Source organism: Lipophrys pholis, assembly GCF_963383615.2.
Source record: "Lipophrys pholis genome assembly, chromosome: 3".
Classification (NCBI taxonomy): Eukaryota; Metazoa; Chordata; class Actinopteri; order Blenniiformes; family Blenniidae; genus Lipophrys; species Lipophrys pholis.
In genome coordinates this window covers 28,140,354-28,167,117 of record NC_137627.1, presented here as the reverse complement: position 1 = coordinate 28,167,117, position 26,764 = coordinate 28,140,354, and the positions used below count along the sequence as shown (strand labels likewise).

Genomic DNA, 26,764 nt, shown 5'->3' with positions numbered 1-26,764 from the left:
AGACCACTCTAGAGCCATGTGTCTCTTTGTTCAGCAGCATGTTAGAGACTGCTCTAGAGCCATGTGTCTCTTCGTTCAGCAGCATGTTAGACTGCTCTAGAGCCATGTGTCTCTACATTCAGCAGCATGTTAGAGACCACTCTAGAGCCATGTGTCTCTACATTCAGCAGCATGTTAGAGAACGCCTTCGCGCCACGTGTCTCTTCGGCTGTAACCAGGTTCTCTTTCATGTTGCCTTGTATGTATAATCCACATTCATCGTAAACACAACTCTTTTCTCCTGGATATACAAAGTAAAAAAGTAAAACTGATTTGATAATGTGCTATGTCTCTTTTTTAACCTTAGCTTTTATTTACTGCTTTGATCCCCGTCGTCCTCTGGATGACCTTCATGAGGTCGTTGCCTGAAATGGTTTTCCAACAATCTTGAAGGAGTCCCAGACATGTTGAACACTTGTTGGCCATTTGGCCTTCACTCTACGGTCAAGTTCATCCCAAACCATCTCACAGGTGACTGTGGAGGCCAGGTCATCTGGAGCAACACTCTCACTTTGGAGGTGTGTTTGGGTTCATTGTCCTGTTGAAAAATAAATGATGGTCCATTTAAACAGAAACTGGATGGGATGGCACGTTGCTGCAGGATGCTCCGGTTACCATGTGGCTTCAATTTTGATTAAATCACCAGCATGGTGGGAACCATGTAGAAATCATCTGTTCACCTTTTCTCCATCGCACCAATACATGGCAGGTGGAACCAAAGATCTCAGATTTGGTCTCCTCGGACCAAAGCACAGATTTCTTCTGGTCCAATGTCCATTCTTTGTGTTTCTTGGCCCCAACAAACTTCTTGTGATAACTGCTTTTCTTCAGGAGTGGTTTCCTCTCATCTATTTGACCATAAAGACTCAGACACAGAGGAGACTGTGTGAATTAGACACAGTCTCCTCTGAACAGTGGATGTGGAGAGTGTCTGCAACTACTCCACATGCCTCTGTATGGCATTAATCTGAGCTCTAATCGGAGCTGCTGTTAACCTGGCTGGTGACCCGGATGAACTTATTCTTAGCAGCACGGGCAACTTTTTGTCTTGCTGTCTGTGTTTTGAATATGTAGTTATAAATTTCATATTTCAAATGATTCCCATATTTATACTGAGAACTGCCTTTCATCAACTGGACAATACAATTTCATCTTTCATCTGAAAGGCTCAAACACCAGAATAAACAGGTTTCTGGAGGTGCCAAAGGAAGCGGGGATCTTGGTCTGCCTGTTTTAGTTCTTTGTTATTGGGCAGCTAATGTAGTAAAACTTTTGCATTGGATTGCTATGTATGAAAATGAAGTGGACACAGACTAAACTCCGATGGAGCTTCTCTCCAAGCCTCACTCTCACTACTTGCCACAGCCATTCAACCCGATCAAACCCAACCATCAAACCCCGTGGTCACGCCTCACTTAACACACTTCAGTTTAGGAGGTGTTTTGGTTTAAAACAGGATAGTGGATTTCTCCCAATTGCAAATAATTTCTTCGCACCCTCTATGCTAGATAGTGCATTTCAGTTTTCGCAGAGACACAGGCTGTTTTTTTTCCAAGATATCTTTTCTCAGAAGATAACTTTTTTTGTTTTGAAACATTAATAAAGGATAATAATTATTTAAAATTCCTAGATTTGCAAAAAAGTAATTTCTCTCTTTTCCACATTCGATACCAAGAAGTCAGTTAGATGCAATACCTGATATGGGTCTCCATAGTTTACGAAATGATGCAGAGATTAAATAAAATATCTTGGGACAGAACAAAAGCAGCATGGGAGACGGATTTGGGGGAGGAGCTATCAGAAGTGGATTTAGGAGAAAAGCATTCGGAGGATGCCTGGCAGAAAAGAGCCCCATCCTTCCTCACTGGCTGAAGGATATGTTTTCCTTTCTACCTTTCAAAAAGTTAAAAAAATGAAATGTATTGAATTTTATCTTGACCTGAAGTCCGTTTATTGATTATGTTGAGAGCTTTTGTTTTGGTTGTAACTGATGATCAGCTGACTGTAACATTTATTCGGTTGAAAAACCTACTATACGGCTGAATCTGTCTTTAAATGATTTAAGTTGGACTATGAGACCCTGTCCAGAATGTTTGGTTTTGTTTTCTTCCATTTTGGGAGCTTTGAGGTGGAGGAAGAGGAGAATAGTACTGAGTGGAATAATATTAAGGCAGAAAGTTTCACTTTAACCAGTTACCTGATGGCAGATTGAGAAAGTGAAAGTCATTAGCTTTACTTTGAAAAGCTGAATTTAATGACCACAGAAGTAATTCTGCAGCAAAACAGCAGGTTGCCATGTTGGCTGACCAGAAGCCACCAAACTGCTAAAACTGGAGGAAATACTGCAGGTAAAATAGTAATTTCTCCTCTCTCTCTCTTTCCCTGGCTCTCCTGTGTACTGTGTGTGTGTGTGTGTGTGTGTGTGTGTATTACAGTATATTATTGCCACTCTGTTCATATAATAAGTTCACAACTTTGTTTCTAGAAATATTCAAATTTTCAAAGTGGTGGACCTGCACTCTAACAAAATGCAGACTTATGTTCGATGTTTATTAATTTATTAATGTATTTATTTAGGTTTTTATTACTTTGCTTATCTTGGAGAGAAACAGTTTCACCAAAAGCTAAAAGGACGTTATAAAAATAGTCTTTGAATTTAAATATAGTCTCTGTGTGTTGAGTCGACATTAATTCCATGGTTTTCCCTGAATAAATATCCATTACAAGCTTCAGTCTTGAGTAGAAAAACAATGCGATTAATCGCAATTAATTACAGAAAATTGTGTAATTAATTAGTTAATTTTTTTCATGGATTGACAGCACTAATTTCTATATATATATATATATATATATAAAATAATCACTTTTGATGAGTACTTGTCAGGTGGAAAGACATTTTTTTTTAATCATTTTGTGTATGTTCAGGGTGATATTTGAAAATAGAAAGGCAGCATGCCCAACAATCTTATTTTGCTAGTTTTCCCTATGTGTCAGGATACTCAATTCAAAATTTCATGTTTATATGACAATCTATGTAGTTGCTCTACTTTAATATTTCCATTTCCATAAATTCACCAGAAACATTTCTGTAAAAGGGGGTTTTCTGGCCCCTGAGAACAAATGGCCCCAAGGTGGGAGTGGTCGGTGTGAACTTGTGATGGCCCAACGTACAGGTTAACTGGAAAGAATAGTGAAAGATAAGTAGCAAAAAAACATCCCGAGGGATGGACCTGGCTCCCAGCCTACTCGTGATGGACACAGAACAAGCTCAATCTCTATCAGGCATAACGTGAGCTTTTTCTAAACAAAAATGTGTGTGTGTGTGTGTGGTGCTGACATGTCTTTTTCTACTCTCTCACTGTTGGACCTTGGTGGGGTCAGTGTGGACCTGCAGGAAGCTGCAGCAGCACAGTGTGGAGACGATGCATTAAGATGCTGAGCGCCTATCTTCATGCAGCTCACAGCTTCAACGCATGCAATGAGGGGAGCATCAAACAGAGTCGCTGGAGATGATGCACCATCCTGAGCCTTCACACACCCTTGTGTACATCAGTACATCTGACCCAACACGTCTTGGCTTCACACTGACGGCTGGAGTTTTAAAATTCAATTAAGATGCTTTTCAAAACTGGTATGTTCTTTCCAATTAGCCCAACATCTTTCCTTTGAATAAATGAACTGATTTCTGTGTATCAGCCAGAAGAGAAGATGAAGGAAGCCAGCGGAGGAGAAGATGTCTGTCTGCTCTCAGTGTTCACAGGCTCAGAGACGCTGCACCACTTCCAGGACGAAAACACAAAATACAGGCGATCAAGTTCCTCACGTTCTGTTCTTTCTTTTTTGATATTTTGTCACCATGTCTTGCAAACTGGTCGCGAAGATGAAGATGATGTAAACAAGGAGGGAAGAGAAAAGAACAGAAAATCAACAAAAACAACTAAAGTAACATTGAAAATGCACATAGAACATGAGTGATGTTGAAATCATCGCAGTGATTGTGGAAAATGTGATGACCCAGTTTAGTGTGTGCTGTTTTCAGCTCACAGCGTGATGAAAAGGAGCTCCAACTGTGACTGAGTGCAGAAATGACCACATGCAGACTGTACAGATCATATCAGTGCTCATTATCACAGCTTAGATTCACCTTCAAGATCTGCTATGGAAACACTTCAACCTGCAGTATTTCAAAGAAAGCAGCAGCAGGAAGTGGAAGTTAAAGCTACAATGGGTTTTAGAGTAACACAGCCTCTTACTCCCCCAGTGGATTGTTTTCCTGTGTTTGACATGTAACGATCAAAAGTCCAGAGCTGCAGTCCAAACAAGGGGAGCTTTGCTGAACATAGTCTTTTGATTTGAGTTGAAGGGACCGAAATCTCAAACCAGAGTGTGAATCCCTCCCCACTGTCTAGCTGTTTTCTCCTTTTCTCTCTGTCTGTCTGTTAACTCTAACCAGAACCGCAGGAATTCTCCTTCTCTGAGTCTGGTTCTGCAGAACATGGTGAATTGTTGGTTTTTCTCTGTAGAAGTGCCTTGGCATGACTGTTGTATTCAGAGCTGTTTAAATACAATTTCATTTACTAGAAAGTCTGACATGCTCTTCATTGTGTTGAACCAGTGAAAGGACTTCCACTGATATATTTTAGTGTGTGTTGAATAAATCAGCTAATGTTGTCTTTGTGAGGTATTTCCTTTGCACAGTCAGCGTCCCACAGACTGGCCCCTCTGGCAGGCCAGAAGGTCCTCATGAAGATATGACAAGAAAAGTCACATCATCTGAAACCCTCTGTTCACCCCACCAGTACGGACAAAACTGTGCAAACATTTGAGGAAACACTCAGATATTTGATTCCCTGAGGAGAGATGCTACTATCCACCACTGGAAACAATTCATTGCCAACTTTTCTTCAGTGTAAGCTCTGGCTGCTCTTCATCACCGAGGACTTCATGGAGGTAAAACACTCTTTTTACATTTGAAGGATAAGAACGTCCTCTATTTTTCAAGCTTTTCACTTTTGAAAAACACACAAGTTAATGGAAATGTTTTCAGTTTCTCAAGGAACTTTTTTAAGGAGATAAATTTCTAGTGAGTCTGGGCTGGCTGTCTTCTTCAGAAATGGCTTATTAAAGAGAGTCTCTGACAGCAGTTCATACCTGTTGATGAGGTCTTCGTTGTCGTCGCTCTCCATCTCGTCCTCGATGGCAGCCTGCAGGTCTCCAATCCGTTTGAAAGCCAGCTTAAGATCGGCCTGCAGGCTCTGATTAGCAGCCTCTAAGCTCTCAATGTCCATTTCCTGATAATTGAAGCAGAAACAGTGAATGGCGCAACGATAACGGTGTGGTCGGACTACAGTGCCTCCTGCTGAGGAAAAAAGGTTATCACACTCACCAGCTCGTGTTTCTTGCGGCTGGCCTCAGCCTCTTTCTTGGCCAGTTCTCCCATCTCCTCCTTGATGTCACGGATCTGCCTCTGCAGACGTTTGTTCTGCTCCTTCTCTCGGTTCTCACAGCTGCTGCGCTGGTCCCGTTCCTCCGTGAGCTTCTCCACATTCTCTTTGAGACGAGACACCAGGCTCTAAACACAAACAGCCACACACAGCTCAGTGATACTGGAAATAACACTGATTAAAACACTGTGTGTGTGAGTGTGAGTGTGTGTGTGTGTGTGTGTGTGTGTGTGTGTGTGTGTGTGTGTGTGTGTGTGTGTGTGTGTGTGTGTGTGTGTGTGTGTGTGTGTGTGTGTGTGTGTGTGTGTGTGTGTGTGTGTGTGTGTGTGTGTGTGTGTGTGAGACTGAATTCAAAAAGGACGAGGTGAAAAGTGTAATCTTAGAAAAGCTGGGACGGGATCATTAAAAGCCAATAAAAGTTAATAAAAGAGAACAAAAAAAAATTCCTTGTAGTGAGCGAAGGCAAAGTGTAAAACAAAAAATCCCCAAATTATATTTTGATGTTTAAATGTGGTGTTAACTGGATGGTGCAGATTAAAACGTTGTGGTGCGACTTGTTGGGAGCGCAGCTAAAAGTATTGGTGACACAAACGTGAAGAACACTCCACAACGCAAAGGTCACATCACTTCTGAAACCTCTTCAGAGGACAGAACGTCCCACGCTCTTCATCACTCCTGAAGCAGTTAGCCAGCATCAAGTCCTGTCAGCTAGGTTAGCCGCGGTTAGCAGTTGGCCACGGTGTCTGGACCCTGCTGCAGACTCATGTATGGAGTGTCAAAGACAATTAGTTAGTCATTTAGTTCTTTTCCACGAAAAAGAACCAGGTTCTAGTTCAGGGCCGGTGCCAGAGCCAGTTCTTAAAGGCCACGTCATTGCGTCACTCCAAAACATGACACGTCACTGATTTCACCAATGTAGCGCTGACAGCGCTCATACAAGAACCAGGAGACGGACTGTAATAGCGGTTTGGTCCGGATCGCTCCACCTAGTTTGGCCTGAACCTCGGCTGCAGACCAAAGAGCCAGAAAACATTGTGTCTCCCCACCGCTCTATTGTTGTTTTTTTTCACGTCAGTCTTGCTTTAGTCCAGAGCTCCGGAGTGGCCATAGAGAGAGAAAAAAATAATGCGTGAATGAGCTTGGGGTTTATTTTTCAACATTTCGACATTACATTGTGAATTTCTGCTCCTCCTTTCACTTTATATCTGGATGTGTCTGAATCAAATGCTTCAACATCATCCACGATCACGGATTAAATTATCTCGTTCCCTCGTATTATCAACTTCAGGGAACGACTTATCATATTGTTCCAATGGGTTATTACTTTTTCTCTATCACCACTCCGGGGCCCTGTGTTCACTGTAGTTTTCAGAAAGCCTGTTCAACCTCTCTTCCACCTTGTAGGTAGCGATAACTCTGCCCCCCGCTGATGACGTGTCTGGCTCCACTTTGGCCCAGCAACGATGTGGGGCCAGTGTAGCACCAGTTTAGCCCCTGTTTGGCCGGGGCTTTGGCAGTGGAAAGACACAGAACTGGTGCTAAGTCTGGCCCTGGATCCGAACTAGCACCTGGTTCTTTCCGGTGGAAAAGCCCCGTCAGAGACAGAGTGTGGGAGAAATGGAGGAATGTTGACTTTCAGTGTGAATTCAGAAGGAGCACCATCCTCACCGGCTCTCTGACTTTGAGCAGGAGGTGTCAGAAAATTTAGGATGACTTGAAGCCTTGGCTCAGTCCGCTGACAGAGAATGTGAGCTGGGTTTATCAGTATGAGAGGAACCACAGGTTCACATGTGATCATCACCTGTGGTATTTGGACTGAAGTCCTGCCTGGATGTAAAAACACGAGAGCTTTGGTTGATGTGGACTGGCCAGCCGCTGAAGTAAACAGGTTGGAGAACGGACAGAATGGGGTCGGTGTTGGAGCAATGAGCTGGACTTTGTGTGTGTGTGTGTGTGTTGGTATTGGACGTTGAACGGAGTTGAACTGGGTAAATTCTTCATGTGCCGAGACTGCGGCTCCTCTCTGAGCAGCGAGACCTGACCAATGGGTCTCTGTTAGCCACCGGCCCCATCCATATTTCACACCCTGAGTGGGCGCTGTACTTTACTTCCACACATTTGTATTGATTGAGCTCTGCTACCTCCAGCTTTGATGAGCTCTCTGAATCAGGCAATGTGAAATATTCTCTCCCTGCAGCTTCTATTGCTGGTGAGAAATGAGAAAAACAAGGAAACTGCAGAATAATAACCAGAGCCTGCTGTATATTCTTCAAACTGTGTACATTTCACCACAAGCAGGTAAAATGTCAAAAAGGCTCATCAGATGTGTTTATTTTGTGATGGAGGGCTGCACACAGAGACCAGGCCTGGCCGTGAACACATCACAGCCTAAACTGACCCTGGAAACTGAGCAGAGGGTCATTTCACCAGTTCCTCCCTCCAACTGCACAGATGGTGAGTTTTCCTGTCTCACTGGAGCTTCTGGGCTGAAGCAACAAGCTCAGCAGCTTCATCTGGCTCCACAGCCCCTCTGGACCGATGCAGATGTATTTGAATGATTGTCGGTGAAAACCTGTGCTGTGTTGTTGTTTCACTCAGTCACATAAAAATGAAAATTTTTTACTTTATTTGCATTTTCACAACAGATTATCTTTCAAAATTACTCTTCTTTCCCTGTTGTCCAAATGTCTAATTCAACTAATGAAAGATTGATAGTTGATCCAGTGTAATCTGAGTCTCCTCTCACTGCGTCTCCTTCCACCTCAGCTGAGAAACGTTGAGTTTCCAAAAAAAAAAGGATTCACTCAAGTCTCAGAGGAAAACATTATGCACGATTTACTTTCAGACAACCTGTTGCTTCCCCACAGGCAATACCGGAAAGGTTATAATGGAAGAGCGAAAACTGATAAAATTAAGCTGCAAGCACCCTTGATCGGGACCTCGCACTCTAGCCCGTCGGGGTCGGCCCAATCGTGGCCCCTGGCTCATTTAAATATTGATAAAATATACATTTTTAAGATTTGAACAAAAAATTATTATTATTATTTTGAAAAATGTGTGGGCTTTTATATTGAAAGCCAACTAAACTCTAATCTAGCTAATCCCGAAATATAAATTTTTAAGGTTTTTAGTGTAATTTTTAATAAACAAGGACTTTTATATTGAAGGAGTTTGGGGCTTTTATCTGGAAAGTCTCCTGCATACTCCCTTTTTGAACCCATAAGAACAAGAAAATTCGGCAGTGACGTCAGCCAGCTGCCGAAAACAATGTTTTTTCAGGAGGACAGTTCATACTCCGATAAGAAGCTGTCAAACTCGCAGGCCACGCCCCTCACAGCAGCCACACGTCTGCGAAGCGGCGTTGTAACTTTTCAACTGCAGTTTATTTCTCGCCTCCAGTGCTTTCAGAAACACATTTCTCTGAACTGTTTCAGTAATAAAAGAGAGTTTTTGTCCGAGCGAGATGTTGGTCTGGTTTTAACTACAGGAGCTGACCGCTTTTAATGATGTGTTCAGGTGCATCATGCAAGTCCACCCTCTGACATGTGAAAGAGCTGCGGGGCTCATAGAGTAGCGATGTTACAAGCTAAATATGATTAAAATATGACTGATAGTCATTAGCAAGCTGGAACACGCATGCGCAGCACACGGCAGTGCAGCACCTACATAGTTCGGCCAGGACGGTTGGCACAAATTTTGTTTGTCCAGAGGGAGCTGGCCGATGGAAATGGTGTCATTTCATTCGGCAGGACCCCGCACTGCCGAACCTTCGTCTTGTTCTTATAGAGTATGAATTGGCCTTTAGTGGTCACAGTTTGATGGACATAGTTTTGTGTAATTCTTCGTGTGAATGAAAATAAAAAATAAATAATAAATAAAGAAATGACAGCAATGTTCTCTCTCATCAAAAAGGTCATGATTTATGGAATTATCCCCACACGTGTTACATCGTCTTGTTCGACAGGTTCTTGTCGCGCTTCTGATCTGATCGCTTTTTCAATCAGTCACGGTTTAGCCACAGTCGCTGTTTGTTCGAGGTGTTCTATCACAGCTTTTTTTGAGGAGATATTTTTGTTTTCCCACGTAGTTGAATAAGTGGAGGCAGGCGGGGGATTCGGCATTTGGAGATTTGACGACTAATAAAATCGAAACCGCTCAAGATGTACTGAAGTTTTGAGCCGAAGCGTTTCCTCTCTCATTTAATAGTGTTTTGAAGCTGATACGACATTCGCCCTCAGAGGAGATAGTGTTTGTGTGAGGGCCTTTATTGGCTGAAAATGTTATTTTGAAAGGCAAATTGCGGACTTCCTATTGGAACAAAGGAGTTTTGGTTTGATCTCCCTACGACATTCCTACAGGCTGTAGTGGCAGTTTTAGTATTTCTAGGTGGCTCGAGAGAGCACATTTTGGCACTCTGGGGATTATTTTTTACATTTTCTTAAATTTTTTTGCCAGTTTTGAAGAACGTGTATGAGAGGTCAAAATGGGTTTAATGACGCAGCAGAATAATAATAAAAAGAAAGAAAGAAACATTAAAATTAAAATAGGAACCTTGCTTCAAGGCCTTCCGGGCTTCGTCCCTATCTATGAGAAACTACTACTGACAGTGACCTCTGCAGTAACCTCCACAGTGACCTTAGTGTTCTCTGCAGTGACCTTAAGCTGCTGTTCCACCGCAGTATGGGGCAGAGCGGGAGGTTACGATACGGCAAAGCACACCCAGGCCCAGGTTGTGAACGATTCGGAGACGCGTCCAGCAAAGAACACGGAAGCGGCCGGTGGCCGTCCAAGTTGTTCTCTGTGACTCAGGTTAAACTTTCTCATGGCAGCGTCCAGCTCCTGTTGAATTTCCTCCTCTCTTGTTCCTGAGAGGAACGTCTGTATCTCGTTAAAAGACCGCGACGTTGTGTTGCGCACCAACGTTTCAATAAACCCAGTTAACAAATCAACCAGCGAGCACAAAGCGGCGTATGTAAACAAAGACGGAGGATTTACGGCGGATGAAATAGTTAAATATTATGGGCAAGTCGAGAGTGGCGATCGTCACTACCAATCAGCAGACGGCTGCATTGTAGCTTCTCCTCACAGACCTGTTCCTCTGTGCCAGGTACCTCAACAGAGGGGTAGGGGTAGCGGAAAATCGTAGCCGGCGGTCGCGGGTTCTTTCCGTATCATCCACAACTTTTCAGCCGGACCGCGCGAAAACCAGTCCTGCCCCGCGGCGCTCTGGCACAGAAAGTGCAGTGGAACGGCAGTGTCCTCTGCAGTGACCTCCATAGTGACCTTGGTGTTCTCTGCAGTGACCTCCACAGTGACTTTAGTGTTCTCTGCAGTGACCTCCACAGTGACTTTAGTGTTCTCTGCGGTGACCTTAGTGTTCTCTGAAGTGACCTCTGCAGTGACCTCTGATCCTCCCCTGACTCTCACCTCGAGGCGTTTGACCTGCGTCTTCTCGAACTCCAGTTTGGTCTCCAGCTCTCGGCTCTTCGCCTCTTGGCGGCTGACCAGAGACTTCTCCACCATGGACTGCTCCTGGAAGTCCAGCTGGCTCTGCAGGGCTTGAATCTGACACAGGGATGTTTCTGTTAATGCTGCTGACAGACTCATGAGCAGAGTGACACTTTTGCTCATCATTTGTGGCTCCATATGAGAACATCTGTCTCACCAAACTGTCACCAATCACAACTTCTTATTCAAAGCTTCTCTTTGCTTCAGTGACCAAACCAACAAACAGCTCAGCTTTATATTCACTGCTGTTTTAAAGCTTTCTGCAAATACTGCAGTGATTTTAGCATCAGATACCAGTTTGAGCTCAGTAATTAGTGGAATCCTGAATATTTCTTGAGGTTTCGCACAACACATGAAGGCTGAGCATTCAAAACAATCTCATTGTCTGTGTTTACGTGGCCAGACATCACACTCCGTTTACATAAAGACTGAACAAAGTGATCATATTGATGAACCAAAAATAACCTCCCAATCAGTCAGTGGCTCCACCCCATAATGCTTTGTGACATGATCACATGATCACACATCCAGCTTCAGCAGGAAGTATTAAAGATGATTTGTTAGCTGGTTGTGTTTCTTTAGAAAATGAAACTCAGAGAATCTTTTCTCTCTTTCCAGAGTCTGATCAATAAAACGAAGCAGTGCTTCTTCTCAGTCCTCCACTTCAGCTTTTCTCTCAACAGCATCGTGAAGCAGCAACAGACATGCTCAGTGAGTAGAATCTGACTCTATGGAGACCGGATCAGAACCAGAAGAAGGATGGACAGGAACCAGAACTCTGGTTCTTCCTGAACAGATCGATCAGATCAGGATCTTATGATAGACCTGGTTATAGGAAGGTTTCTACTCTGTTCATACTTTACTTCACATCATTTGTTGTAGTTACACACAAAGGCAGGAAAAAAAACTTGAACAAAATAAATCATTGAAATCCTGGCTGCTGGTTGTCAGTCAGATTCTCTGACTCGGTATACAAACACTCAGGTGTGTAAGGGTTTGTTGTGTCAATCAGAGAGTGAATAACCAGAGTACCTTCTCCTGGATGTCCTGCTTCTCTCGGAGAGCCTCCTCCAGCTGAGCCTGCAGGTCACTAATCTGGGCCAGGTTCTGAGCCGACTGGAGCACAAGAAGAATAAAAACAGTAAAAAAGATGCACTTTTAGTGTTCAGGACGTCATCCTCCAGTCGAACCTGCAATCAAGGCCCAGAAAGCCACAGGAAGTCTGAGCAGGGAGGAATGAAGATACAGCGAGATCAGCTGACAGACGAGAAACAATATCAACCATCTTATGTTCATGTGACATGAGAGGAAGTGATGCGAGGAGGAGGAGGAGGAGGAGGAGGAGGAGGAAGAGGAGCAGGAGACAGGAGGAAGGAGGGGGTAGGAAGGGCAGGAGGAGGAGGAAGGGCAGGAGGCAGATGATCTGATTGACAGACGCTGTTCACACTGATATTATTATTATTATTATGTGTGTGAATTCACCATGTGACTCCTTCACATTTACTGCAGGTTTACTGGACTATCAGGATAAATTCAGTCCCAATTCAAATGACTCCTTTACATCGTTAAGCTTCATTTTACATAAAACCAGACCTGAGCAACAGCAGCCTTGTGTTTCTTCATCAGCTCGTTGAGGTCCTCCTGGTCCTCCTCCATCCTTGACTGGAGGTCGTTCTTCTCCCTCTGCAAACGGCTCAACTGCTCCTCCAGCTGCACACACACACACACACACACACACACACACACACACACACACACACACACACACACACACACACACACACACACACACACACACACACACACACACACACACACACACACACACACACACACACACACACACACACACACACACACACACACACACACACACACACACACACACACACACACACACACACACACACACAGAGAGACAGAGACAGAGACAGAGCGAGAGAGAGAGAGAGAGAGAGAGAGAGAGAGAGAGAGAGAGAGAGAGGCAAATTTAGATTTACAGGAAGTACATAACACATTTTTTTATCCGCCACTCGCACGCCCTGATTCGTGACTACTAAGGATTTATTATCTTCTGGTGCAGAGTATTAACTTATATTACTTCAGAACATGTCAGCAGCACTCTCAAACCACATGGATTTGTGGTGAAACGCGTGGTTCCCGGGGTGCAGTGGCTGTTACAAACATGGCGTCACAGAGTTCAGCAGAAGGTTTCCTCCGAAGAAAACCTTGATTAGCTTCCGTATGGCCCGCTTTGATCACAGTGCCCACCAGGGGTTACTCAAGGTCACAAGCAAAAGCAAAAAATCCAATTAGCGACTAACAGCTCGTCGCCTCGCACCTTCATTGGATGGGTGTCTGCCCAAGTGATCATATTTCCGTCACCACTGCCATATCTGTATACAAAAACCGAGTAGAGGTGGCAGCGGCAGGGATTTGGATAATTAATGATAACTAATCTGAAGATGTGAAAAGGCTAATGAATCCATTCATACAGTGGATGAGTCAGCAACAGACTCTCCAAACAGACTGCAGAACCAGGCAAAAACTGCTGAGATCTATTTATTCCTAATAAACTACCCACTGCTGAGATATAGCAAGGTGTACTTCAGTCACTAAAAATATCCATGTGGAATCTGGGGCAGGTTCATTTACATATCACACTCTCACAGTTTAAATCCACAGTTGGCCTCGCTGAGCACCAGCAGCTTCGGCTCTTTCTCATGTGGAAAACATTGTGATGGACACTTGAAAAAAAGGTGCCAGTCGACAGCATCAAATTGTCATTCAACACATAATGTTGAATGACTTCACAACACACAATAGGCTGGCAGAGCAATCTCAACACAAACACAGGGCTCAGCTCTTTGTTTTTTACTACTCAAATTGCCTTCCGTGAAACAATAACACTGTCGAAAAACGTGCACAACAATTTTCTCAGTACACTGCAATTACAATGAAAGCGGCCTCCACCTGAAAGCAATGTTTGCATGATTGGATCTTTGGTAAATTGCAGTGCCTGATGTAGCCAGGGTCGCAGCAAAGACAAATTCTCTATTTCTGAAATGACCATCTCTGTCATTCAGTCCTCACAGCAGAGCTGGCATGAGCCTAAAGGTCATCTTCAAAGACATGCCTGGAAGCAGCTGGCGGCGCCCCCCTCCCTGTCTGACCACCGCCACAGTTCTGAAGGCTGCACCAGCTGAAAAGCAACACTCAACTTCGTCAGACCTCCTAAAACTCAGCCAGAACGAACAGACTCCAAGCAAAACACGAGCCAGACTCATTATTCCACAATCTTCTGCAGGACGGGGATTTGTTTTTCTGATGCACACATTTTGACAATTGCACACCAGCTTGTGCCAGGGCACGTGTTCCCATGGTCGCCATCATGGCTGAGGATCACAAATCATTGGATTTACAACATGTTTTCAGCTGGTTGGCTTCAGTTATACGGTTCGTTTCTTAAGAAACGGAAGAACATTTTGTCCGTGTTATGTGGCAGCGATGTCTCCTCCATCCACCAGGCAATAGAAGCAAATGTGGCACAAAAATCAATTTGAAATGTATTAACAGAAATACCTTTTCATTTTCAGATTAAACTGCATATTTTGACTCATAATTAAAAATTAATAATCAATCATCCAAACTGCAATTTCATTTTCTTCTACAAGGCTGCTTATTCTGTGACTTAATTAAAACGAAAAAGAAAATGACAATGAAGATTTAATTTTCAAAAGACACTAAAGCAAATAGTGACTAAAATTCATTTTGAAATGTCAATTTTTGAGCCATATTTGTTTCCACACCAGGCGAGCTTTGCTTCCATTATTTTTATGAAGTATCGCAATACAAAGTGGTGATGTGGTAACATAGAACTTTTACATAGAATGGGATAATAACCAGGGCTCATCACCGATCAGTTCAATCAGATAGAAGTGTTTACATGACACAAGTTAATCCGAACAGTGTTTATTTCTGATTACATAAAGTCTATGTAAGCACAACTAATGTCCTCATTTATAAAACATTGTGTAGGATTCCTACTAAAAATGTAAGTGTGCCCAAAAGCTGAAAATGGCGTGCACCCAAAAAAATTCTGATCTATGAAACCGTGCATACGCACATCTGCTCGCACTTTTCTTTTATAGATCACACTCTAACTGGAAAGTTGCGCAGCTCATATCCCGCCCTCAACACGCCCACTTTCTACCATAAATGGTCAACGCAAAGTGCCTCAGTAATGTTTTTGCATCTCAATCAGCCCGTTGATTGCCGGCATTTGACACTAATTCCTGGGAGAATAGATGAAGAAAAGGAATTTTAAAAAGAGCAAAATAGTCATGGAGGAGGTGGAGGTCAGGAAAATGATATTTGGTGTCACATTAGTGGAATCACTGGAAAAAGAAAAAACAAGTGGTCAGCAGCGCGTCACCAGGCTGGACCCCTAAACAGCCTCATGGTTGTGACGGCCACCGTGTGTCAGAGTGTCGCAGAGGGAACGAGACATTTTGGTGGAGACACAGCAGACCAATAGTTTGTTTTATCTGTTTATTTAATGCACCACTCTGTATAATTTGAAGATGAAAGTTTGACATATGAACATGGTGCTGCTGATTCAGTAGTAATGTTCCACTAAATAAACACTATCTATCTATCTATCTATCTATCTATCTATCTATCTATCTTATCTATGATTATGTGGATCTAGGAGTCAAATATTTGAAGATATTAAATGTATGAGATAAATCTGGCCTCAATTTTTGGATCACAAACTTTACGTAGGAAGTGGCATACGCATTTTTGAGAATCCGTTTTGTGCGTAAGCAAGCTTTATAATCGAGGCCCCTGATCTTTGACGGAAGGATCTTGAATTAAAAATGTAGTATTTCTGATTAAAAGCCCTTTTAGAGTGAGAGACAGTGGTTTCCCTCCCCCTCAAGATTCAAGATGCACAGTGTTTATTGTCATGTGTACAGTAAAGAAAGATGTTCCCCTGTACAATGAAATTCTTACTTTGCTGCCCACACTGAACACCACATAATTTAAAAACTATAAAAACTATAATAAACTTAAGCAACAGAAATATAAACCTATACATTAAAACCGTGCAAAATACAAGTGATATATACAAGTGAATATGGAATATACAATTTAAGATGGAAGTAAAAAAATGCTAGTTTGTACATAAATGTGCAAGGTAGTCAGCAGTAGATGGGACAGATGTGAAATGTACACATGCACATCTTAAGTGCATATACAGTACAGAAATTGTGCAAATTCAGTGTAAATGAGAGGTATGGGGGCATGAATAATCCATTGGGCTCCTGTCAGCTGTTTCGGAGTCTAATAGCAGAGGGAACGAAAGAGTTCTTGAGTCTGGTGGTCTTGCATTTCACACTTGTGTACCTCCGGCCTGAGGGTAGAAGTGTGAACAGTCCATGTTAGGGGTGAGTGGGGTCCTTGATGATGGCAGCAGCTCTCCTGTGGACTCTGCGCTTGTAGATGCTCTGCAGAGAGGGCAGTAGAGTCCTGGTGATCTTTGCAGCGGTCTTCACCTCTCTTCAGGTGTTTGCAGTCCATGACAGTGGCGCTGCCGTACCACATGGTGATGCAGCTGGTCAGGATGGGCTCAGCAATGCAGCTGTAGAAGGCGCTGAGGAGCTTTCTTCACCAGCTGTGTGGTGTTGAGGGTCCAGGTGATTGTCCTCACTGATGTGGACCCCAAGATATTTGAAGCTGCTCACCCTTTCCACTTCCAGCTCCCGGATAGACAGTGGCTGATGAGGGCCCCTCTCCTTCCTCATGTCCACTATCAGCTCCTTCGTCTTGTCCGTGTTGAGGATGAGGTTGTTGTCACCACACCATGTCACCAGACTGGACACCTCCCTCCTGTAGGCCGCTTCGTCTGCGCCAGTGATATGTTCGATCACTGCAGTGTCATCCGCAAACTTCAGGATGGCGTTGTCCTTATGGGACGCGACACAGTCGTGGGTGAACAGGGTGTAGAGGATGGGGCTGAGAACACAACCCTGAGGAGTGCTAATGTTCGTGATAATGCTGACTGAAGTCCTGTGCCCAATCCTGACAGACTGGGGCCTGCCAGTCAAAAAGTCCAGGAGGCAGTCACAAAGGGTGGGGTAAGTAGAAAGTACAAAGGGAAAGCGGTTTGTGGGTGATGACTGTGTTGAAAGCAGAGCTGTCGTCAATAAAGAGAATCCTGATGTAGGAGTCTTTATTTTCCAGATGGGAGAGGGAAAAGTGAAGGGCAGCAGCAATGACATCCGAGGTGGACCTGTTGGGACGGTAGGCGCACTGCAGGGGGTCCAATGTGTCCAGTATACTGCTCTGAATCTGGGTCAGCACCACCCTCTCAAAGCACTTCATAATGATTGGAGTGAGTGCTACTGGCCTGTAGTCATTCAGGCAGGTGGGAGGGCTCTTCTTGGGGTGGGGAATGATGGTGGTGATGGTCTTGAAGTAGGAGGGGACGGTGATCTGGCTGAGGGAAATGCTCGTTGGCACATGCTATGAGGGCCCACCCAGGGATGTTGTCTGCTCCTGCTGCTTTGTGGGGGTTGATCTTCCTCAGGGCTGTGCGTACCAGGACTGATGAGACGACCAGTTTGGGGGGGGGTTATGTGGGTTCCTCCTCTTTGTGCTGGGGGTGGAGGTCTCAAAGCATGCGTAGATGGGGTTCGAGGTCGTCTGGCAGGCTGTCTGAGGGGCTGATGGTGCTGGAGTTGGTCCTGTAGTCAGTGGTGTGCTGCAAGCCTTGCCACATCCGCCCGGAGTCAGCAGTAGAGCAGAAGTCATCCAGCTTCTCTCTGTACTGCTTCTTGGCCGCTGTGATGGCCTTCCTCAGTTCCTACTTTCAGCTTTGTACTCACCCTCATTGCTAGAAGTAAATGCAGTAGAGCGAGCATGCAGCATGTGTCGTACCTGACTGTTTATCCAGGGCTTCTGGTTGGGAAACTTCTTGACTTGTACGGTGGGTACGATCTTGTTAACACAGGTGCTCATGTATCCAGTCACATACTCAGCACAGTCCTGTATACTGACAGAAGAGTCCTCCAGTGTGGTGTCAGCAGTATTTCCTGTGGAAGGCAGGGCTGTGCACTCAACCTGACAGATTGATCGGACTTATGCTGCTCAAATATTGATTTATATACACTCATTCACTTTTAATGAGGATGGGGTCTTCACATAGAGAAAATAATCCCATTTCCACCTGGATCAGTTTGTTACAAACGAGACATAATGTTATAATGATAATGATGAGGGACAATGAAAACATTTGGACTTTTATTCTGAAGTACTTTATTAGAATTGGCTAAACTGATTTCGTTTCCAGTGTTCTAGCTAAATAGTGTATATTTTTGTTACCTCAAATTGTGCAGGATCCTAGCATTATGTCTCCTGATATTAAAGCACTGATCCAGGTGGGAATGGGATTGTTTTCCCTGTGAGGAAGACCCCGTCCTCATTAGAAGTGAACAAGAGTGTGTAAATCAATATTTGAGCCGGGTAAGTCCAATCAATCTCTGTCAGGTTGAGTGCACAGCACTGCCCTCCACAGGAAATGCTGCTGTGTGATGCGTTTGAGTGCGCTTGGAAATACGGACTTCTTTCGAAGCGCTCTTTCACTTGGGGTGTGGACAGTGGCAGATTTGAATGGTTTACTGTGTTGGTGCTGAGCTCAATAAAGCTGCTGTGTGCATGTACATATACGATATGAGTAATATATTATTAAAGTAAACTGAAATTATTATAGAAAATTGTACTTGATCAACTAATATGTACTTTAAAGAATGTTATGTATATTTATATTACATCAAAGTGCTTGAAAAATTATAAACCAGCATGTTTATTTAGGATAAATGATTAATAATTTGACTCAAATAGTTGGTATTCTAATGTAAAAATATTGAGTACTTGCTAAATTGACTACGATAATTATGATCATATTTCTGTAACTTGTTTTGTTTGATTGATGTGATAATCATATTTCATCTTGTATAGTTACACTGGTGTTTGTTTAAAGGTTTTTCATCTGCATAAAATAAATGAGGAAAAGAAACTAATGGCCTCATAATTTGGGAGTGAATCCCAGCAGAAAATCTTTAGTGTGAGAAGTGTGCATACTCAACCCCAGGACTTAACAGTACTGTTCATAGTATTACAGTCCTGCACTACAGAGTCTGATAGAGCTGAGAACGCCACTAGTGACTCCCCTATCTTGTTTAAAAAAAATTTTAAATTATGAGGTGCAGTGTCATGAACCGGATCGAGCAGAGAACGGCTCTAGAAATCCTTATCAGATTAAGTAACAGTTCAGAAACAAGTAGACCGCAGTAACTTTGTATAAAAACAAGCAACCCAGCCATAGAAAAAACATTACAAGCTGAAAGCAGCTGCATGACAAAATACAGGTACATCTAAAAAAATTGGAATATCATGAAAATGTTCAATATTTTTTGTCACTCTTTTCAGAAAGTCAAACCCATATATGATATAGGCTCATGACGCAGAGTGAAATATTTCAAGCCATTATTTCTTGAAATGTTGATGGCTATGGCTTACAGATAGTGAAAACCTAAAATTAAGTGTCTCAGAAAATTTGAATATTGCATAAGATCAAGAAAAAAAGGATATTTTTGGGTTGTTCGCTGCCGTTTCTCCCGGGGGATTGTCCGCCGTCGGGGGGAACACGGGTCGGTGTGGGGAACATCTTAATCTGGATATGCACAAGTACAGAACTACTTCCGTGTCTGTGTGTCGTGGCTCTTGATGCGCTGACTCCAGCCTCAGTCCACTCCTTGTGAAGCTCCCCCAAATTCTTGAATGCATTTTGCTTGACAACCCTCTCAAGGCTGCGGTCATCCCTTTTGCTGGTGCTCCTTTTCCTACCACACTTTCTCCTTCCACTCAACTTTCTATGAAAATGCTTGGATACAGAACTCTGTGAACAACCAGCTTCTTTAGCAATGACCTTTTGTGCCTTACCTTCCTTGTGGAGGGTGTCAGTGACTGTCTTCTGGACATCTGTCAAGTCAGCAGTCTTCCCCATGATTGTGTAGCCTACTGACCCAGACTGAGACCATTTAAGGGCTCAGGAAACCTTTTTAGACGTTTTGAGTTAATTAGCTGATTAGGGTGTGACACCATGACTTTCCAAAATGAAACTTTTCCACAATATTCAAATTTTCTGAGACACAGAAATTTGGGTTTTCACCATCTGTAAGCCATAGTCATCAACATTTCAAGAAATAAAGGCTTGAAATATTTCACTCTGTGTAATGAGCCTATATCATATATGGGTTTCACCTTCTGAAATGAGTGACAAAAAATATTGAACATTTTCATGATATTAACATTTTTTGAGATGTACCTGTAAATGTGATAAGGCCAAGCGTTTTCGGCTTGACCTAATCACATGTAAAAGTTAAGCTGAACACATACATTTAGAGCAGCACAGCATCCAAATGTTTACAAAACAAGGAGAACAGCTGTGCGTGTTTAACACTGATCAGTCAGCCATCACATGATCAGACACCAGCAAAAAACAGACTTTCAAACATAAAAAACATTTAGAAAAGACATCTGAGCAAAGAAGTGAATGGAGACATTCACAGGATCCCGAGCTCAAAGACAGCAACTATAATCAAAACAAAACATTTAACAAGTCTTTCACTGAGCCGTACAAGTCTATTCAAAAAGAAATAACTCTATAAACTCAATAAACTAATTCCAAAGAAGAGGAGAAGTGTTTTCAGTTACTGCACACAGGTATTGTAGTGAAAAGCCTTTTCATTTTAAGTGTGTGTGTGGAGCTGAAAGCAAATTTCCCTCATATTCACTCCATCCTCCTCTTCATACACACTTCTGACCTGCTGCTTTGTCACTTAATTTTCTTTCTCCTTGACTCCACAGAGAACATTAACCTTTCTGAAAAAAATGTAACAATATGTAAAAAGCAATGTGTTCACCAGCCTTCAAAGGCAGAGGAGAAAAGATTAACCTTCATGGATGAAGTCATACTGACAGTGGCTCAGCTGAAGGAAAGAGAACGATGAAGAAGAGCTGGAGAAAAGACGCTGAATATCTTGTGAAGTCCAGGCCGCTGTGCAGAGCCACAACAAAGTACAACCATGAAAACCATAGCAAGTGAAAGAGAAAACCGATGAGCGGAACAGATATGAAGAAGAAAAATTTGAGGATCAACTCTAAGGTTTGTCCTTCAAAGCGTCTTCTCTTGCTGAAGGTCGAAACACACTGGACACACACTTACTGGACACACACACACAGTGGACACACAGTGGACACACAGTGGACACACACTTATTGGACGCACACACAGTGGACACACACACACACTGGACACACACACACACAGTGGACACACAGTGGACACACACTTATTGGACGCACACACTGGACACACACACACAGTGGACACACACACACACAGTGGACACACACACACAGTGGACACACACTGGACGCACACACACAGTGGACACACACACACACAGTGGACACACACACTGGACACACACACAGTGGACACACACTGGACGCACACACTGGACGCACACACTGGACGCACACACTGGACGCACACACACAGTGGACAGTTTAGTCTCAGTTTGAAAACCACATTGGAAAAAAAATGTGCACTCTCAACACAGCTTGTGGAAAGAAACTGTTCGAATGGAGCAGTGGAACATTTGATTGAGTGATATCTTTTCCCTGAAGGAAGCATTTCAAAAATGGCCCCGGCAGGATGGCCTGAGGCATCATTTACAATTTGTAAAGCTCGATTCAAGAGTCTAGCTTTATGTGTGGCCTCCAGGAGCGGCAAAGTACAGCCGATAGTCCTGCTGGCTGAGCCAACCACTTTGTTCAAAGCATTTTTTTCTTCCATAGACTTTCAAACCACACAGAAATACAATTGGTTAAGACACTCTCGATTACGCAATAGTAGAAGTTTAAAAGAATCTTAGCATTTTGAGTAAAATCACGGAGCTTGTATAAAAAGAAGAGGCGCTGTCTTGCTTTTTTTAGCAATGTTACTGGTATTGGAGCTCCAATTCAAGTCATGAGAAAGAGTCCTGTCCAAGAATTTAATCTGCACCTCAGAATCATTGATAGTAATAGGCACCTGATTGCCATTGTGACAAAAGTCGATAACAAGTTCATATGTTTTTGATGTGTTCAGAAGCAAGTTGTTTACCGTACTCCATTGAACTACATTTTCTACCTCCCCACAATAATGTAATTCATTTTTTGAGCTGATAAGCCCGATGATGGTTGTATCATCTGCATATTTAATTATCACATTACTTTCAAGAGATGCTACAAGGTCGTGAGTGTACAGTGTGAACAACAGGGGGCTCAAAATACATCCCACTGGGAACCAGTGCTAGCATACAGCTCATCAGAAATACAACCATTGATTTTGACCCTTTGTGGTCAGCAAGTCAAACAATTAAAAATCCATTTACTTTGAGTTTGTGAATAAGATGTGTTGGGACCATTGAGTTAAAAGCTGAACTGTAGTTTATGAATAGCATTCTAGCGTATGATTTCCCATTGTCAAGTTGCTTGTAGACAGAGTTCAAAGCAAAGGAAATGGTGTCCTCAACACTTCTACTTTCTCTGTATGCAAATTGGAGCGGGTTCACAGACAGAGGGATTTGATCTCTGATATAATCTAGCACCAACCGCTCAAAGGTTTTCATCAAGACAGACGTGAGGGCCACTGGTCAATAGTCCTTCAGACACGTCACAGGTGTCTTCTTGGGCACTGGAATTATAATTGATCTTTTAAAGCGACGTGGGACAGTGCACTTCCTGAGTGACATGTAACTGGTAACGACTTATTACCTCATTCCTACGCGTTATTATTTGTTTTTCTCTATGGTCACTCAGTCCACTTTCTATGTCATTCTCTCGGTCAAAATTAAAAAAAAGATGAGGCACCATTATGCCGTCGATCATCCCAGCTCAGTTTTCATGTTCCACTTTAATATTCTGGGAGCAGCGTAGTTTGTCATGTTTTATGGTAGTTTCATAGACCAGATAAAAACACTGCGCTGCCGTCCACCACAATGCTTAAGACAAAACCCGGAAGCGCGGAGACTTAGAAGTAGGCGGAGCCTTGGGCGGAGCGGCATAACGGACCCTAAACAGTGACGTTAACCTCACTGTTAACTTTGACTGCGATGTTAGCTAATGGGCTGACCAACCATGTTTTGAACAACACATATTTAACGGTCAGTTAGCTAACGGCGGGTTAAGGATTTAACCAGAGGTTAGGGCTTAACCAGTGGTTAAAATAACCCAGTTTTGAACAACTGAGCCCAGGTCACTAAGTGATCGCTAACTTAACACGAACAGCTGATCACTAGCTGATCACTAAGTGATCACCAAATGATCATTAACTGATCAACACATCACTAACCGATTATTTATTGATCAGTTACATCAGCAATTGATCACAACAACACAGTTTGTTTGTGAACCTCGGAGAAAACTCACCGCCTGTTTGGTTTTGGAGATGTCCTCCATCTGGACGTGCAGGTCTTCAATCTCCACCTCCATGGACTTCCGTGCTTTAACTGCAGCAGCACAGGTAAACTCCGACTCCTCCAGCTGAACCACACATGTGACAGGCGATCAGCCCACACTCATCCATTCACATCACAAGCTGCTTCCTCCACCCTGGACTAGATAAAGTGTGGTTTCACTCTCAGTCAAGATGAAGCTGTGGTGAAACATGTTGCTCCATCATAAAGCAAACACAAACTGCTCCATCCCTCTCAAGAAGACCTCCAAAGTGTCCTTTTCTTTTCAGAAACTCAGTTCTGTCTGTAACTTTGAGATGCTTTGGCTGGCAGATGAATGAAATAAAAACTGCACACAATTCACATTGTGAAGAGAGAAACATACGAGGAAAAGTCACAGGCCCAGTCAGGCCGCTACCTAAAATATATAACTAAATCCATACTAAAATAGAACAATGAGTACCAATGAGTGTGTTTGTGTCCAGACTCCAAAAGCATTTGATTAAATCCAACTTAGATCTGCAGAAGGTCAGACAAACCAAATTTTGGGAAACCTGTGATCCGATATTAAAACCTCAGATTGTAGTTACTCCAGTACAGAACATCTTTAAGTCTAAAAGGATTTGAAAGGGAAACTAGGAGCTCCAGACAAATGGAGTGGCTGGCAGAGACACTAAAACTGCGCAGGATGTTTGAACTCCCCCTACACTGCATCCGTGTGTCTCACACCGGTGAAGGCCAGATGAAGGGTGTGGGTCTCTACCTGGTTCTTGAGCTGGGCGATCTCCCTCTTGCTGGGTGCGTTGTTCTTGATGTGGTCCAACATGATCTGGGCGTCAGCCAGCAGAGCTTTAGTTCTCTTCAGGTCCTTCTTCAGACGCTTCTCCGTCTCCAGGTCACCTCCTCTTACCTGCACACATGCTTGGTGATCTACATGGTCTACACACTACAGGACTCTGAAACTAATCTAACAACCAGGCTGGACACATTCCAGACCCTGTGTGAAATGTGCTAAGTTACACACTCACACACAGATTGGAAGAAATAAACAAAAGCAACAGGAGATAATCAGAAAAGATATCAAGACTTAAGAAAGAACAGCAGAGAAAATATCAAATAATAAAGTCCAAGGCCGAGTCTTGGAGATCCAGCTGAGGAAGGTAATAACTGCAGCTGAAGGCTGAGCTGGTTTACGGCTTCTCAAACACCATCAGGTGTCATAAATAACACAAACGTTGACAGGATCTGAAAATCACATTGTGTGTTGTACATTTATTTATAAATTTCTATTAGTTAAACTCCGACCAGTAAAGGATGTAATAATACTGTGTGTGTGTGTGTGTGTGTGTGTGAGTGTACAATATTATTTGTGCCTATTTCTATATGTGCAAACTTTCAGTAGATCATTAGGTCAGTAGATCCTTCAGTCAGGAGATCATTCGGTCAATAGATCATTAGGTCAGTGGATGTAGTTTGATCTGGAGGTCAGTGGTTGGCGGAGGTGTGGAGGTGCTGTTACCTGGTCCTGTGCTGACAGAAGTTTGGACTCCAGCTCTCTCTTCTCCTTGAGCACCTTCTGCTTCTCATCGTACTCTTCCTCCAGCTGCACCTCCATTTGTTTCAGCTACACACACACACACACACACACACACACACACACACACACACACACACACACACACACACACACACACACACACACACACACACACACACACACACACACACACACACACACACACACACACACACACACACACACACACACACACACACACACACACACACACACACACACACACACACACACACACACACACACACACGATGATTTTCCGAGTCTGATTAGAATGCTGCTCCAACCCTTTCCATCTTTCCCCTCTACGTGTGTTAATGCTGATCATACTTCATTAACGATAAGGATAACGCTTTCACAGCTCATCTCTATCGCAGGTGTTGCATCCACTCCAACCTAACACAGAAATCCCTGATTGTTTGTCCTTCCTGGTGGAAGTGGACCATCTTTATCGTCATCTAACTGGAGATGTGGGTGCGGAGGTGTTGCCAATCTGTACCGGAAGATTCTGGGACATTGTGGACCAGATCAGCAGACGCTGATTTGCTGCTTGTGGAATGGTGCTTGCGTGTCAATGCGCTGGGCAGCTGCTTTGCCGCTCGCCCATCACCACTCGCCCATCACCGCTCACCCATCATCGCAGGACTTGGAAGGGTGAAGAATTGTGGGTGATGGAGATGACTTACACAGAATTGGATTAAAGTGAGGGAGAGTTGTCCCGATTGTCAGCCTCACTCTCTTGTCCAGTGCCAGACGAAAGGAGAGAGGAGTGAATGAGGGAGGGAATGTGTCCTACCCCAGTGAATGAGTGAGGGAGAGAGGGAGGGAATGTGTCCTACCCCAGTGAATGAGGGACGGAGGGAATGTGTCCTACCCCAGTGAATGAGTGAGGGAGAGAGGGAGGGAATGTGTCCTACCCCAGTGAATGAGTGAGGGAGGGAATGTGTTTTATGATAACAGGTAATTGTGAAAGAGATATTTACTCTGTGTATTCTGTGTATTTCTGCTTGTATGATGTATCTTGGTGTTGTATGTACTGTTGTTTCCTCTTTTACCCTCTGAAAAGCCCTTCCAGGGACCAGAGTTGCAAATTAGTGTCGAGCTATATACTCTATGTGCAACACATCAGATTTTATCTATGTATATTGCACTGTCCCTGATATATATATATATATATATAAAAAAAAAAAAAACTAAACAAAAAAAAACTAAAAAAACACAGTGGATGTCTACACCCCCTCCTCACCAGTCAACATCTGGTGAGAAGAGGAGCCGGTTTAGTTGCGGACGACCTGGCCCATCTACAGGTTTACATTGTTTACCAGCAGCAGCAGGACGATTCCATCTGATCTGAACAAAGACCTGACAGAAATCTCAGATACGTGTGTGTGTGTGCGTGTGCGTGTGTGTGTGTGTGTGTGTGTGTGTGTGTGTGTGTGTGTGTGTGCACGCAGACCTTCTTGCTGCAGGACTGTCGGATCTCCTCCACCTCGTCATCCTTGTTCTCAATCTCCTTTGAGTGAGTCTGACGCAGACGCTCCGTCTCCATTTCCAGACGCAGCTTCGCCTGAAAGAAGCCAAAGAGCCTTCAGGTGAGACGTGAGCAGCAGCCTTCAGGTGAGACGTGA

General features: G+C 43.5%; 1 protein-coding gene across 5 annotated transcripts in view; it reads right to left on the bottom strand.

The window, feature by feature from the left end:
* LOC308107792 (unconventional myosin-XVIIIa-like) overlaps window positions 1-26,764 on the bottom strand; it is a 124,195-nt gene that overhangs the window by 7,268 nt on the left and 90,163 nt on the right. For 3 of the 5 annotated variants that reach the window (XM_080460297.1, XM_080460300.1, XM_080460299.1), the window contains 10 exons: window positions 26,593-26,703; window positions 25,080-25,184; window positions 24,324-24,470; window positions 23,535-23,648; window positions 12,585-12,701; window positions 12,024-12,107; window positions 10,911-11,048; window positions 5,426-5,611; window positions 5,191-5,330; window positions 3,863-3,907 (listed from right to left, as the gene is read on the bottom strand). In XM_080460297.1, the coding sequence (XP_080316423.1) occupies window positions 3,863-3,907; window positions 5,191-5,330; window positions 5,426-5,611; window positions 10,911-11,048; window positions 12,024-12,107; window positions 12,585-12,701; window positions 23,535-23,648; window positions 24,324-24,470; window positions 25,080-25,184; window positions 26,593-26,703 (1,187 nt within the window). The remainder of the gene's footprint in view (window positions 1-3,862; window positions 3,908-5,190; window positions 5,331-5,425; window positions 5,612-10,910; window positions 11,049-12,023; window positions 12,108-12,584; window positions 12,702-23,534; window positions 23,649-24,323; window positions 24,471-25,079; window positions 25,185-26,592; window positions 26,704-26,764) is intronic. The other 2 variants (XM_080460298.1, XM_080460301.1) reach the window with 1 other exon arrangement.